This window comes from Pyxicephalus adspersus, chromosome 11 (genome assembly GCF_032062135.1).
Source record: "Pyxicephalus adspersus chromosome 11, UCB_Pads_2.0, whole genome shotgun sequence".
Classification (NCBI taxonomy): domain Eukaryota; kingdom Metazoa; phylum Chordata; class Amphibia; order Anura; family Pyxicephalidae; genus Pyxicephalus; species Pyxicephalus adspersus.
In genome coordinates, this window is record NC_092868.1 from 49,124,655 (window position 1) to 49,140,875 (window position 16,221).

A 16,221-nucleotide genomic window follows, 5' to 3' on the forward strand; every position below is an offset into this window, starting at 1 on the left:
TTTTTTGGTTTTCCATTACATGATATCTCGCAGAGCCCAACAGAGAAAGACTCTGATGCAAAAGCAAAACTAAACCCTTTTTATAGTCGCTTATCCTAGTTCTGTCATGGGCACTGCCATCTTCTTTTTTTTTTTTTTTTTCTTCTCTTCCCTTAATCAATCTTCGGCCTTCTTCATTGGCCAGTGTGCGCGGTAGTACATTCAGTCCAGACAGTCCCAAGGGTATCCCAACAACCAATGCATTTGCAACATGAATTTTGACAGAAAAGGGTCTTGGTTAACAATCTGTACCAGGGGGTCTGAAGATCAATAGCCAAAAGACTGTCATGAAAACTTGCATTGAAAAGGTCCATGTCCAAATTCCACATTGGGGTCCATCAGTCTGTAACTACGTCACTCTCCAAAATATCTTATTAGCACTGCTCCAAGGGGCAAATGTCCTCTTGCCCTCCAACCAAGTCTTTATGATAAAACGCCAAGTAATTAATTGTTTTCAGTCTGGTTTGGAATTGGAGGGAGGTTTATAACCCATGGCAATTTTTCATTATAGTCCTTAGGACATGAAATGAGTAAAAATCCCCCAAATACAAACAGACAAACTACACTCTATGAAGACAAAGACTAAATGAGCAGTACATACAGTGGTGTTTCTCAACCAGGGTTCCTCCATAAGTTGATCAGGGTTTATTGAGCAATGAGCAGTTTGGACCTCTCGGGTCAGTTTAAGTGACACCGTTGATCTGTAAGTGTAACATTCTTCCCAATGGCCAGCAATGTAGGAGGCATTCTTTCTACTGGCCACCACACTGATATACCGTGACCTGTGAATATAGTAATTATAGCAGGGGTTCCTTAAAACCTGAAAGTTATTTCTAAGGATCCCCATGTTTAAAAGGTTGAGAAATTGTGATATACAGTAGGTGTGTAAGGTAACCTATATTCTGCCTGGAGTTGCACTTTAATTTGCTTGTGTAATAATATTGGAAAAGAAAGGTACAGCATGTGTAAATATATATTTTCTGCTGACAGTGTTCATATGCTGATCCAAGTGGCTGAGTGCAGGGCATGCTGCCATATAATTAAGGCAGATCCTAGCATCAGCTTTAGAATACTTTGCCTGCTGCTGACGTTCAGCATTCAGTCCTCTGATAGTTACAGGACAAAGCTGACTTGGCTCAGGTATCCTGCATTTTATTTGTATAACTCTGCTACAAAGCATCATGCCGATGCCAGACCAGCGATTTTGGTGCCATTAACAGCATGGATATTGCTGTCAACGTTCTTTAGATGAGGGCTGTAAAATCTTGGAAATACTTAGTGTGAACTATATACTGCAGAGTGCAAAGCCTCAGGATTTCTGTCTGTGAATAGATCATCAATTCTCATCTGTTATTGTTGGGGAAATGCACTTAATGTTTAACCTTGACCTATGAAATATTGCATTCTGGTAATGGTATGGGGTTAGTACCTGTAATCATTGTTCAATAACTGACTATATTTTATTTCACATATATTCATTTATATTTTTCTCAACATTTTACATGCAGACAAAACTGACCAGAAAAACAGAAAATTACTGGTCAGTGTTCTCTCCAGTCTATTTTAGCTGTGCGCACCACCCAGCACTTCTCAGTAACCACCAGACTGTTTTTTTTACAATTACAAAGGCATTTTTTTTCTTTCAATTTTATGTTCCCCCCATCACTACATCAATTTTATGTTCCCCTCATCACTACATCAAAAGGTGGGAGTGCTGCCATTGGTAACATCTTGGTGGCATCATCTCATCTTCAGCTGCTAGCATTTCATGCGAAGTCTGCAGCCCTCTGTGGCAAAGGCTTACCCTAAGGTGGTGGTCGTGGTAAGGGGAACGAGAAGACCAGTTGCACAGCTAGCACTCACAAATAATCCCATTTCTATGGACAGGCTGCCTGATAGTTTGGCTATTGAATAGATATACATTGTGGATAATGCAATCAACACATTGACTTTCCTAAATTATTATGTTACTGTATTTTTTATTTTAAATAAATGGTTCCCTGCAGAAGAAGATCTATCATACATATTACCAAAGGGCTTTGCATAATATTCATTGAATTTATTGCTATTGAAAGCTGTTAGGAACGAAAGTCATGCACCAGGTTATGGTCAGTAACTGCATACATTCAAGGAGAGAGAGAGGTTGGAGGCTGTAAACATGATTTAGGAGATGGTCAGAGATTCGAGACGTTCCATTGGAGATACTGGAGCAATGTTTCCCAACCAGGGTTCCTCCAGAGGTTGCTAGGGGTTCCTTAGGCAATGAGCAATTTAAGTGACACCAATGATCTTCTGGAAGGGTGATGTACTTCCCACTGGCTAACAATGTGGGAAGCATTCTTCTACTGACTTATATACTAGATCCACACTAATATACTGGCAATTAAGCATATAGTAATAAAATTAATCAAATTTGAAAGTTATGTCAAGGGTTCCCCTATGGTAAAAAAAAGTTTGGGAAGCACTGTTAAAGAGTGGGCAAGAGACTGAAGCTATGTTTCAATCCAAAAAATATATATGGAATTTTAGTGGGCCAGAAGGAATTCATATTATCACACAGTTCTTAGTATAAAAAAAAATGTTTAGATTTTTTGGGTATACTTAAAAACACAACATTAAAACGTATTACATTTAAAATACATGCAAAGCAATGATATTCCTGTAGGGGTTCCCCCCGAAAGGATTGGGTACACCCACAATACTTCTACCCGTTTCACTGACTAATGCCGCTTCTTCAGGAAACAATACAGGTATATATTTTACTTGTAGCATGTAATTCCCTCTCAATTAGGAGGGTAGCAGACGGAGACAGCAATAATTTCCCATAAACATTTATTGTTTGCCATAGATTCTCTCCTCATTCATTCAGAATGGGTCCACAGTTCAAACATTTTTCTTTCACATATTTGGATAGACCAAGTAGTGCTTTTATCTACCATACATTGTCAGAAAGGGGCTTCTTCAAATAATCCTAGTTTAATATCATAAGGTACTCATATGCTGACCTGCGAGTTCAATAAACTGGAGCTATGTTACATGAGACTCCACATCCATTGGAGAATGGGTGCCAAGTATAATAAAGTCACTTTAACAGCATAATTGTACATTTTGTTCTGTTTTCCTTATTACCCCCAGATTTTTCCTGGTCAGCCCCCTAGGATCAATCTGCGTAGTCTTCTGGCTTGGCTTCTACTTTTGCCCATGTGTAGGAGAAAACAATTCACCAGTCCAATGATGGTCAGGATTACTATAGGACTATCACAAAAGAAATACACTTCTACCAAGCCTGTTTAATCCAATATTTTTTGTTTTTTTATATAATATTTTGGTGTTTTAATGCGCTTTAACTACCCACTGGAAGTGTGAATGGTTTTTATTTCAATAAGTATTTTCTTACATCTGGTACTATCTCTGGCTCGCTAAGTGCCCAAACCCCAAGCAAGGTAGTAAGCATACACTTGGCTTTTACTGAACAATAATATCTTTAATAATTCAAAGGCGCATTCGTCAAGATGAAAACCTCCTAATATTTTAACTCTAATAGGTCTAATGGATTTCTGCTTCGACACAAGAATCTTGAGGGAATTGTTTTATAAACCAATTGCTTGAAGCATTCAAAACTGCAAAATGACACTCCCATAGCCGATCTGGGATTGTTCACACTGCACGTCCATCTTACTGTATGCCTCTTATAAAATAGAACTCCTTTTTAATGAGGAGAACACAGAGACCGCGGGTAAGTGTTAAGTTACGTAGACTCGGCGTGAATTGGTTAATTGCATTTCCTTTTTTTTTTTTTTTCTCTCGTTTTTTTTTTTGTTTCATAGAGGTTTTTATCCTCTTCTGCTAAGCTTTCTTCTCCGGGACATCACACTTGTAGGTCACTTCTTTTATGTTAAGACTCTTGGTGTATTTATTACTTGTTTTACATCATTTTGCTTTTTTTTTAGGTGTTGTACTGATGAAACTTTGTATTTCTTTATGCCTTTTTATTATTATTATTATTATTATTATTATTATTATTATTATTAATATGGAACAATTATGTTGTTTTAAACTAACCAACTTTTAAATTTTTTTTAAAACTCAGTTTTATAATCCCAACAATATTATCTCTATAATCTGTGGACTGCAGTCACTTTCAAAATGTCATGTTTGCCTCTAATCCATTGCATTTGTTGAAATTATTCTGCATTTTAAGTTCTGTTTTTTGCATGGTACTGCAATGTTCCCTAAACTATAATTTTTCTTTTCTTCTCACTTTGCTTGCTTTTAAAATTAGTTGGAATGCAACCCTATTCTAAGAAGGAAATTTACTTTACCAATTTTTGGCTACAATTGGTGGCTTCTTATGGAAATTTTACAGAATTTCAGGATTTGTGATATTGGACCTGTCCATAATTGAGGGCGCTGCAGAGTTCATTCCATTGAGTCAGCTGCTCTAATTCAGTTTATTTCTTACAGTTATTGACAAGTTGATAGATGGATATTTTACCGGCAATGCAGCTTCCTAGAATTGGGTTAGGACTTGGCAAACTGCTTCGGAGAGTCCAGCTGATGCAATTATTCCTATTTTGTATCATTAGGGTTCATCTATACAGTGGGTCTAGAGACAACAAAAAGCTTTTTTTTATTGGGTTGGCAAATGTAACTATTTTTTTTCAGATTAATAAAGAAAATTGATATGTAAAATACACTTAATCAGTTCAGGTTTCATCAGTCAGGGTATGAAGAAATTACTAACCCTATATAATACGGCATATTGCATGTTACTTTATATTATATTGCATTATAATATAGTGCATTATATTGTTGCTGATTGTAGATTAGTATAGGCTGTTTGCTTGGCTATTTGTATGTCATATTTCCAGTTTTAGTCTAGTAAAAGGGTGAAGCTGTGCTGACTTGTATCATCCAGTCATATGCAATCCCAAATCTTTTTTGGATTGTTTCAAGTTTTCTTGCTCATAGATGATATTCTTTGTAACATTTGTGTGAGCATTCATTTCATTAGACTTACACATGCTCTACTCCTTAATAAGTCAACCCGGACTTTCCTGTTGGTGTCTATGGAAGTGTTGGGTTAGGCACTGAAGAAGGTACCCAGGTCCATGTGTTGATGCATCTTAGAGTAAAATTATCGTGAATTAGGGCGGGTGTTCCTAATTTCTTGTTCAAAGGTTGCCTCAAATAGATTGCTGAATATTTGCTGTGAGCTTTAAATATAAATTCCAAGGTACTTGTCCAGAAACATTGCTGGTAAAGCTCAGGGCAGGATTTTATCATTATGTTTTATTTCTATAGCACTATCATATTCTGTAGGATTGTACAAAGTACTATGTAGGCAGTAATGAGTATCAGTTCATACATATACAATACAATAGGGATAGTACTGGTAAGAAGTATACAGAAATCATGAAAATATACAACACCCAATGAAGGAGTTAGGTACTTAAATGAACCATTATGGCAAACACAGAAACAATATGGGAGGACCCATATGGGAGAGAGAAAACATTTGTTAAAGTGACAACAGGAATCTCCCTTAAAAAGTTTTAAGCTGGAAGGGAGGAAGCTTTAGACGGGTGGTATCCCCTGTGTTTCGTAACCACCCAAAAACAGCCAGGTGGTTAAAGAAAAGTGCCAGGTGGTGCACCCAGCTAAAAGGGGCTGGGGAGAACACAGGGTGACAACTTTGAAGCAGAAAACAGCAGGTTCTTGGGCAAATAATGAAGGGGGAGGCAGATCTTTATACATTACTGGATAATCATTATAACATATATACTGATTTGTAGAGATGCAGATAAGGGTATGTTCAAAGGTGCCAGAAAGAGTTCCAAGGGATGGATGAAGCACAGGAGAAGTCTTGGATAAGAGATTGTGAGGAGGTGATCAGGATAGGCAATATGAGAGCTTTGTGTGCAGAACGAAGATTGGAAATGTATGATGAATACGGAATATGAAGTGAAAGCTAATGGTGTGAACCGAATTCTCTGGGTTACTGGTTGCCAGTGGAGCAGTTGACAAATAGGGGGAGCATCAGAAGAGCGAGAGAAGAGGTGAATCAGACAGGCAGCAGAGTTAAATTACTTTCAGAGTTTTAGTTGCTTGAGAGGAATTTGTATTAGTTCATTACCTAATTTGTCGTGGTGTCATTGACACTAAAAGAGAGGGGAAATCTCCCTAATGAGGACATATGCAGTACATAGATACTGAACTAACATATTTTTCCTTGATATTGGGCTTTAATGTTAAATAAAATGTCAATGGATTTCGCATATTTCAGTTTTTTTTTTCATTCTAATATGTAAAGGAGATTGTATAGCAATTTTACAGTCAGATTTTTAACATATTGGGATTTATTATAGACTTTGTAGTGTGAATAGTTCACCTTTTGTAGAGGTAGACAGGGTTTTTGGCTATACACCAACATGTCCAAGAAAACAGACATGTACCATTTGTGGCAAATCTCACACCACATAGTTTGGGAGGATGGTGGGATAGGGGAAAATACAAAATGTACACAGAGATAAAAAGATCCTAGAACATCTTTGTGATGAACAGATTTCTGCTGCTATAAGGAACTTGAGAAGTAACGAGTGTATGTATTTGTCCATTAGATCTAATGTAAAGGGAAAGTTCCTTTTAGTGGAGCCTGAACAGCAATTAAACCTGGCAGGTTCAAAGCCTTCCCCACTCAGCCCACAACCTCAAACCAACCAAAAACCTTTGGCCTGTAGAAACACTTAAAAGGGTCCAAGAAACAAATCTGACATTCACTGAAACATTTCCTGCTAGAGAATCTTCCAGCTCCATATGATTACAGGGAATGTTTCGTTGAATGTAAGATTCACAGCTTTATAAACAGCCCCTAAGTGTTTGTTGTGCAGATTGGATTGCAAGAGCAGGTTCCAGGCTGCGGTCAAATTACATTTTCAGCAATTTAGTTTTCTCTGTTAGGCACTTTTAAAGGGAATTTGAGAGGACTGTATTATTGCAGCTGCCCTTGCTGAATTTTATTTATTTATTTGGTACACATTTTGCTGCTATCATCCTCAACCCAACACTAAGTCGGCCATTTTGACTATGACAACTTCTTTTACATCGCAGGTCCCTCCAAAAGATTTTTTTTTTTGGACTGGAAAGGTTTAGAATCAGCCATGAGATGTTTCTATAAGAGTTTAAATGCTGTGTCCACATAGAAGAGATTTTTCTTTTGTTCTGCCTGACACCCCCTAATCTGAGCAGAAAATGATGGTATAATCTCCCTCATGAGCACAAATCAGCTAATAATTCTTGTGGAATAAAAAGTTTTAAGAGGGGGCAAGGCCACAAATATGAATCCAGAATCTTTAATTTGTAGTGCTTGCTTATAACAAGAAAATGTAAAATGTGGGCAACAGGAAGTTAAAGTAAAATAATTCTGATAACAAAACGGTTTGCATTTGTATCATGTCCTGTTACCAATGATTGCCCAAATATTTCCATCTTTATATCCCTGTTTCCTATGTATCCCTAATTACGGGGAAGCAATGTTACCTCGATACGTGTTGGCATTTCTGTTTTCTATTGCTATAAGTAATAACAACAAATTAACGTTTTTATCTCTTAGATTTGTGATGTGACCTCTACTTCATCAGTAGGAAGGGGCATGTGTCAAAAGAAAGTTCCATACCACAGCATTCTATTTTTTGGAAGATTCTAAAGAAGCCAAAATGATTAGGAGATGTGTGTCCCCTTCATCGGGGCTTTGAGGAAAAATACCTTGGTAGTGGAGCAGAAAGGGTGACACTTTGAGCTAGAAAAAAAGTAGATTGCTTCTCAGCCCCTTGCCCAATATAAAGTTATAAATATTCCAAGATTCTAAAAAAAAAGGGCTGCAGATTCCTGAAACGTATTGCCTTTCCTGCAACTCCTCGAACAGTCCATTGAATACAGGCGCTGCCTTTCCTGATGGTATTGCATGCCCTCATTCCCTTTTGTTTCTCATGCTGGAAGTTGTGATATCTGTAAGTTTCTGAACAAGTAGCTTGCCATTTCTGCTCAATACGGATAGTAGCGAGCACACATAAGCGAAAATGATTTTATACAAAGGCCATGTTCGAAGGCTTTGCAGTTAACTTGCAAGTTGAATCAAAATCAATTTCATCAGAATTGGCTGACCATCTCTACCATCCACTATTGAACCACCTCTTCCATGCTCATTTAAACGAATAGGAGTGTTTATAAAGGAGATTTTAGCAAGAAATTGAGGGCATTCTGCTGCAGTATGTCCTGCGTTATGAGATTCCGCTTGTAGAGTCTGAAAGTTGGTTGTATCTTCAGCCAGTTGGAGCAGGCTAAATGCCAGCGGGGTTTTAGATGGCGAATTACGTGTGGTTGAAAAAAATGTAACCGCAACTCTAAACAACGGTATAATATAGAGCTAGGATCAAGAACACAGGGACCTGATCTCAAACTTGAAGAAGAAAAGGTTAAAACTAATCTTGTCATTAGTTAATTCTTGATCTTGCCATTAAAAATTAAATCCTAGTGTTGCAAGACATCTTGGCATGCACTAAGTTTCCATGGAAGATAATTTAATATGCTGAATAAACAGAAGGTGTTTTTGATTATGGCCCTGGATTATGTCTACACGTACATCGGGCCAATGTTGCAGTGTCTGAGCACAGTTTGGAGACACAGTGCCGCGCTCTCCTCTTCCAGGAAGCCGGAACAGTCCTTTACAGGAACGTCCCGAGGGTTAATGGCTATTGATTGGTGTAAGGTGAAGCCGAAGAACACTTTTGAAATGCCTCGGCAAGCTTATCTTACACCGCAAATTAGTCTGCACTTCTGAAGATCATAATGGATTCTGAAAGGCGTTCAGGATGCTGATACAAAATTTCATTCTGTTGTTTAATGTGGCTCTTAAAATTTTTTCTTGTAATGAGAAGGAAGCAGAGACTGATTGCTTTGCCGGGTGTGATCCAAGCGCCAAACGAGAGATCTCGGATGAGTAGGTTGCCATCTTGCGGTTATTTAAAGGAGATGTCCAGCTTAAGTTAGGTTTAGGTGGGCTTTGGTTCGCTTTAGCCGGTGTTCCCCATTCTCCTCTATGCTTGAGTTTCAAAACAATGGGCATCTACAATCAATGCCATTGATGTTTAGACCAAATATTTATCAATGGTGCTGTAGTTTTTAAGATTTGTATTATTCAATTTTTTTACATTTTTACAATTTTCTATATTTTTTACATATCTAATCTATTTAAAATATCAAACAATGTATAGCCATCTTAAGTATGAGAGCTGCAGAACACAATCCCCCACCCCTGATCATTTTAATGATGGGGTACAGTGTGATCTTTTTAATCATTTTTAGGTTTCCTGGAAGCAAACAATCCCCCCAAGATAGCTGTATCCAGATGACATCTCTGTGCCATTTCCCTCATTACTGAATTGCTGAATTGTTGAATTAACTGGAGAGCATTATCTATACAATGAGGGTTGCTGGGAAGAAATCAAAGTACATGAGCATCTTCACCGAAAATTGGAATATATAAAATGGTTATTAGCTAGGTAAAGGACAGTACAGGGGTTAAAAATGGATTGGTAGCAGAGTGGAAAAGGGATTAGTTGTGCCTTGTCCTCTATAAAGCTGCATAATTGCTTAATTTTATATTGATTAGAATATTACAGTATTTATTTAATTCCTTCCCTTCCAGCGGATGGCGCTGCACTCTTCCCTGTGGTGCACCTTGCTGAAGGACTTGCGGTGCATCAAACCTAAATGCATACACCGCTGTGAAGTAGGCAGCCATTCAAATGATTGCCGTGCCTGACCTCCCACGTGGAAATGTACTATACAATGCAGGTTTTTGTGTCCTTGATATGGCGCCCGCATAATAAAAGTAGAATAAAGGTGAAAAATATTTAGTTAGGGGATGTTTAAAACCCATAGAAAACCTTGTTTTTATTTTTGTTTTATTTTGTTAATTTGGGGTGGTAATGGGGCTTTTACAACTATTTGATTGAGAAGAGGGATGGAAGTACCCATGCATATTGGAAAGTTGCAAAAAAAATTAAGCAGCAGGTATTGGTGGGTTTAAGCAGGGACAGATAGATGTTTTCCAATTTTTGGGGAGACACGTTTCATGGATAATAATATCAAAATGTATTTTTATAGTGCCAACATATTACTCGTGCTTTATATTAAATAGGGGTTGCAAATGGCAGACAGATACAAATAATGACACAGAAGGTGAAGAGGATGGAAAAAACAATTGGAATGTTTGCCTTTTATACAACTAATAAAACCACATGTAGTCTGGTTGACTCAATCACTAAATTCTGATGCAAAACATTTCAATTCAGTTCTTTTTTTAATGTGCTGAAGTCTTTGGCTTTGAGCTGATTTTTCCATGATGATCAGTCTAGGAAGGACTTTGTTCTTTGGCTCTTTCTGTTACAAGGTGACAACCTTCTGTCATAGTCTCACAGCTGTGCCCCTGTGTTGTCATATTATACAATTGTGGTATGCTTCATTGTTTTTACTATCATTACCTTCACCATAAGAAATACCATGCATATGTGTATACATACATCCGTATGTAGACAGGAAGTGGTTGAAGAGAGGCTGCAGAAGATCAGAATAAAGGCTAACAATTCTGCATTCCATTCAAACTAAAATTTGACCCAGCAAAGTCATATTATCATTTACTACTTTTTTAGACATCCAAGAACCGGGGGGCATCCTCCCTACCTTTCCCTTACCTGCCTTGGGGTCAGAGGGATGCAACTTTCAAGGATATTCACTCTGTTAGTCCCAGATGGTCAATTATTTTTTTTGTTACCTTGAGTTGTTTCCAATAAACTTATAATGAATCCCTAAGGAAATGTGTGAAACTCGTAGATAGTCGCGTAGGCAGTTATCAAATGGTACCAATTCTGTATAAATATGCCAATGCAATATTTAAACTCATGCTTAAGATCAATAAAATCTGTTAATATATTTTAACCTTTTATAGGTATATTATTGATCATATTTTAATGCCACTGAAATCCCAAATTTAAGTTTTTCTTTTTAAATATGAAGACCAAATAGGACACTTTTGGGGAAACTGGTGATGGACAGGTGGTTTTGGCTACAAATATAGGCAACATAGCTCGGTTATCAGAGTCTGGGGTTATATTGAGGGGCTTGTGGACGATCATAAGGAGGACCAGAAGATAAACCCTAACTGGTAATGGAGTAGATATGGTAACACCACCACCCAAGACAGGAGAACTCATTAACTGGTCCTACACCTTCCCCAACTTGAAAGTTTTGCTGAACAATCAGAAGCCAAATGGTCATTTTGAAGAATATTATCATCATACTATTCTATCTAAAAGACATTCTGAAGCCCGGCTAATAAAAACATATCTGCATTTTATTTTGTATTTGATGAATGTCTTCTCTGCTGAGCTATCATAAATATTATTTAATCTGCATGTCCTAAAAGTTTTACTGGCACAATGCATTTCCTAAGAGCCCTTTGTTATGCATGACGAGCTCCCCTTTTTTTTATTTTTGCTTCTTAAGTGACTGTAGTTTACTACGTTGTGCTTGTTGAGACCTATCAGGTTCACCTTGCATTGTTCCTCTTAAGTTCTTGAGACTGGATCCATTTTCCTGTTGGGATCCGATGACCAGTGACATGCCTATGTACATGTCGCTTTGGTGTCCCGAAACAAAGGTGGTATAGAAAGGTCCAGCTGTCTTGGCAAGTTTGCTTTTGAAAGTTTCCTTTTTTCGTGTGTGTTTGTTATTATCGTTCTTCAACGTGATCACAAGCTCAGGCTTGTTCATTGCTCAGAGAGCAACCTGCAACGATTGCAGGGTCTCACCTGTTACACAGACCCACATACAACCTAAATCTTTCCATCTGGAAAATCCACAGATTCCCAGGCCGGACAGCAAGATGCTGTCCATGTCATACAGCGGGAGCTTGAAAAGCGTACTCAGTAGGTACCACTCTGACTGGGGCATCAACCAGGTCCATCAGGTAGATGTGGTGGAGCTGCAGCGACTCCGAGATGTCAGGGTGGCGGCACACGCCAAGAATATGGAGGAGTTCCTGAAAATGCATGGGCTGTCCTTGGACGACTGCACAGCACGCAAGACGGGTATGAGATATAGGTAAGCGCTTGTTCATGTCTTCCTGTCCAAAATCCAAAACTGAACTACCTGGCATGGCCCCAACCCAATTTTTTTTATAGGCATACAAGATTTTCATTCTTTTTTAAAGTCACTGCCAGCTCTTGTGTTGGTTTATCTTACCGGATGTGTTAAGGCCCTATTGATCTTTCATTTAGCTAAATGCCTTCCAGGTGCATCAAAATAAAAGATATGCAGAGTCTCATCATTCATTATTTTTTTTGGAAAGCCTGTCCAGTAAGTACAGCGCAATAGACTATGTGTGGAAGCACTGGTCCCCACACAAAGGTCCAACACATCTCCTGAGCCTAGCTCTCATTGAAGGTCATGCTCTTTAATGAATAATGCACTTTGGTTCAAACTCATCAGTGGGTGTTTCATGACTCAGTAGAGGGACCACTGCTTTCCACATAATAATGAATAAATATCCTTGTTTAGACTCTGCTAGCAGGGGGGACAAGGGCCATGGCTAAAGACTTTGCCCACTTTTTTAGATTGATGTACCTGCAATGTATTTAAACTGTAAGAGTATGATTGTATATGTTAGGTAAGATTTCATGCATCGTCTTTTAAAATGTGTGTGTGTTGCATTCTATATACAACAGCAACAAGTGAATGTTTTGTATTAGAATTGCATTAGTCAAACTTATTCTTAGTGGAAAAAGAACAGCCTGTCCTGGTGCTGAGAAGTCAGTTATATTTAACCAGATCCCATTGTTATTTTATTTGTTGGAGATGATAAAATCTGTAACTGGTTAACCATTACTCATTAGCTGTATAATCAGTGTATATTGTCCAGCGTTGTCCCTAGCCCCTTTTAGCTGGGTGCACCACCTGGCACTTTTCAGTAACCACCCAAAAACAGCCAAAAATGCTGGGTCATAATTCAGGGCCTACAATCTTCCTTCTATTCATCTTACAAAATGTCTGGGTAAAATACTGTAGTCACATGACCCCTTTATCTAAACTGTAGCAATTACGGGAAAATAGGAAAAATTGGCTACACTGTGCTAAGTTTTTTGTAGCCAGGTATCAATGTCAATTTGCAGATGTGTGTGTGTGAAATGTATTCATTCTGTTTTTTCTGATTTATGAAAGCTCTCCAAGGCTGGAGAGAATAAACCTCCAGAAGTGAAGCTGGGTGATCCAGAAAACATGGAGTGGATTTTTTTATTTGCTAGCAAACATTTTGAACCCTGGACCAGATCCATTCCAGGTTTGCTGGATCAAGCAGCTTTACTTCTTAAAGTGTATTCTCTCCAGCCTTGGAGAGCTTTCATAAATCGGGGCCTATGATACAATTAGTATAAAGGTGGTTCCAACCCTTAAAAGTCTTTTCAACCTGGGTTAAGAGATCTACCTACCACCATCTACCCTCCTCCGCTATCTACTTACCCCATCATTGCTCAACCCAGAATTTTTTTAAGTTGGGTGGGAAGAAATTGTAAGCAGTGTCAGCAGTGTCAGTGAATTGTGACCCGACTTCTCAGTAACCACCCAAAAACAGCCGGGTGGTTACTGAAAAGTGCAGGGTGGTGCACCCAGCTAAAAGCGGCCGGGGAGAACACCAGGACATAGGGAGATGGAAGATCCAAACTTTTGAGTTGTCACTGAAACTGGAATAGGGGGCAAAACTCTTCCTTGTGTTGAATGAATTTCCTCCTTCATCCTGTCATGTCTGTGAGAGAGAAAAGAAGAAAACCTAAATGGTTTGCCTTTTGGTACTTTAACGCTGAATTGCCATACACACATTGCCCCCCCCCCCCCTTACAACATATTAATGGTATTTTTAATTTAAAAAAGTTAAAAGTTTTAATAACTTATCTGTATGTAGACACAAAGAAATGATTTGTGCTTCTGTATGTATATCAGGCAGATCATAGTTGGGCCTTCTACAAGCTGATGGTTTGCTCTTAGGATGAATTATACAAATATCCAGAATGCCTTGATGGGTGGAGGTGCAGAGAAGTGGGAGTTCCTAGGCAGGCCACATTTACAGGTAGACAGTCCTAGGTAATACCTGCATGTGATGCAGAGCTTTTATGTTTGAACTGAAATGCAACGATTAAAAGGGTGAACCTGGGACTGGCAGTCTGCAAAGGAATGGACTTCCTCCATCTGGGGAATGAGGTGAGCTCTATCTGACGTTTTTTCAGCTTCTAATGCATGTTGTGAGCAGCTTACAGTATGCAGTGAAATTTTGAATTTGAAGAATTGGAAATCGTTCCAATGGCTTACAGAGAGAAAAAAAGAAAATTTGTGGTCCAGGGGAGGCGCCCATACAACTGAGCGAGACAGAAGGAAAGGCTGAAAGTCAGCTTTATTCTCAGTCTTTGTTCTCATTTTATTGTCCCCAATACATTACCAGTTTTTCCCCCAGAAACTTTCTTAGGCTGAGTGGGAAAAAGCTGTAGGCAGGTGGTAGCCCCTGTATTGTGACCCAAATATTCAGTAATCACCCAAAAACAGGTTGGGTGGTTACTGAAAATTACCGAGTGGTGCACTAACCTGAGAGGTCCAAATTGCTCAACGAACCCCTAGCATACCATGGAGGTGGAAATCTGACTGAGAATCGCTGATTTATACAATAGAATGCCACCATACAAATAACCGTAAGATAGGTGTTTTGATACATTACATAAATGTGAAGAGGACCTTATGCTACAATATGTTGTTGCTGCTGTGGAGTTTATTTCTGGGGTTTACATTCCTAATACATGCCCATGGGTGAGCAACTTGTTTACAGCGAATATCACAGCATGTCTTATCTAACTATATACGTCATTCTATTGGAAGTGTGAATTAATGAAGCAGATAAACCTGATAGCCTTCTCATGTAGAACTTTCCCCAAATCTTCTAAAAACTTGATATATACTTTATTAAAAAAAAGGGGGGTATGGGCTCCTATGTTATATTAGTTTAGCTTGTCAAGATAATACAATAGAACCCCGGTTATTTGGAACTCAACCAGAAAATTCAGATAACCGGAACCCGACAGTGCTGCTTTGTTGATTGCTCCTGCTGCCCTTGCAGAGCGGTGGCATGTGTTCTGCATCCAAGAATACATACCATGACTCCGCTAGGGCTGCGGGAGCAATCAAGAGAGTAGAGCAGAGCTCCGCTGAGAAAAGGGAAACCCTGATGACGGCTCAACTGTCATCAGGGTTTCCCTTTTCTCTGCCATTCAGCACTAGAGGTGAATGGGGACAAGTCTTCCCATTCAAGTCTAGTGCTTAATGGCTGAGAAAAGGAAACCTCTGTTATCCAGAAACTACACTTATACAGCCATTCCCTGTGCGTGCCAGATAACTAAGGTTCTACAGTATGTGGCCTCCTGGGTGAAGAGGAATGGGACCATATCTGACTTTCGTGGGGAAAAAGACAAGTGACCAGATGACAAATTACTACTACTACTACAGAAACCTCTTTTCATAGGGTGAGTACAGGAACACATGAAGGTGGCATAAAGTAAAAATTGGGCAATATGGGAGATGTCATTACCCCATTTCTTGCAATGTGAGAAGTTGGGGGGAACCCAGCCAGAAATGGACCTAGGAAATGTCAAGCCAGGTTTTGTGTGTGTTGGAGGACCTTATGCTAATCAACTATGGTCCAGTTCTGGTTTGGTCCCACAGATAATCCTGTAGGTACCTCGATGGCACTGGTCCTTCCCGTGATTTGGTCCCGCGTCGTCCTGGAATTCCTCTTTGACCTGACGCTGAGGAAGCACTGGGCGCCGCCATCTTCAGTCTTCTCTTCCCTCTTCTTGTCGTCTTGGCATACGACCTGATCTCGCACTGCACAGGTGCAAGATAGGGTGACGTACTGGTTGTAAAGGGGGGTAAAAAAAATCCCCTTCCCAGTAACCTTTTGGCTGACGTCTCTCAGCAGTTGTGTCAAACCCATCTTAACTTTCAGTCAACTCCATTTATTTTTAAAACATCATGGCACCCAATTTTGTCCCTTAGGCCAATTGTCCAATACATAAAGAACATCCTGGT

At 39.0% G+C, this 16,221-nt stretch overlaps 1 protein-coding gene across 5 annotated transcripts in view; it reads left to right on the forward strand.

Annotated features, from left to right (window-relative positions):
• Window positions 1-16,221, forward strand: part of KCNAB2 (potassium voltage-gated channel subfamily A regulatory beta subunit 2) — a 139,509-nt gene that overhangs the window by 53,310 nt on the left and 69,978 nt on the right. The window contains exon 1 of one of the 5 annotated variants that reach the window (XM_072426985.1): window positions 11,957-12,201. The exons of the other annotated variants lie outside the window; for them this stretch is intronic. Coding sequence (XP_072283086.1) covers window positions 11,984-12,201 — 218 coding nt within the window. The 5' untranslated portion in view covers window positions 11,957-11,983. Of the gene's footprint in view, window positions 1-11,956; window positions 12,202-16,221 lie in introns of those variants that run through there. 5 annotated transcript variants of the gene reach the window in all.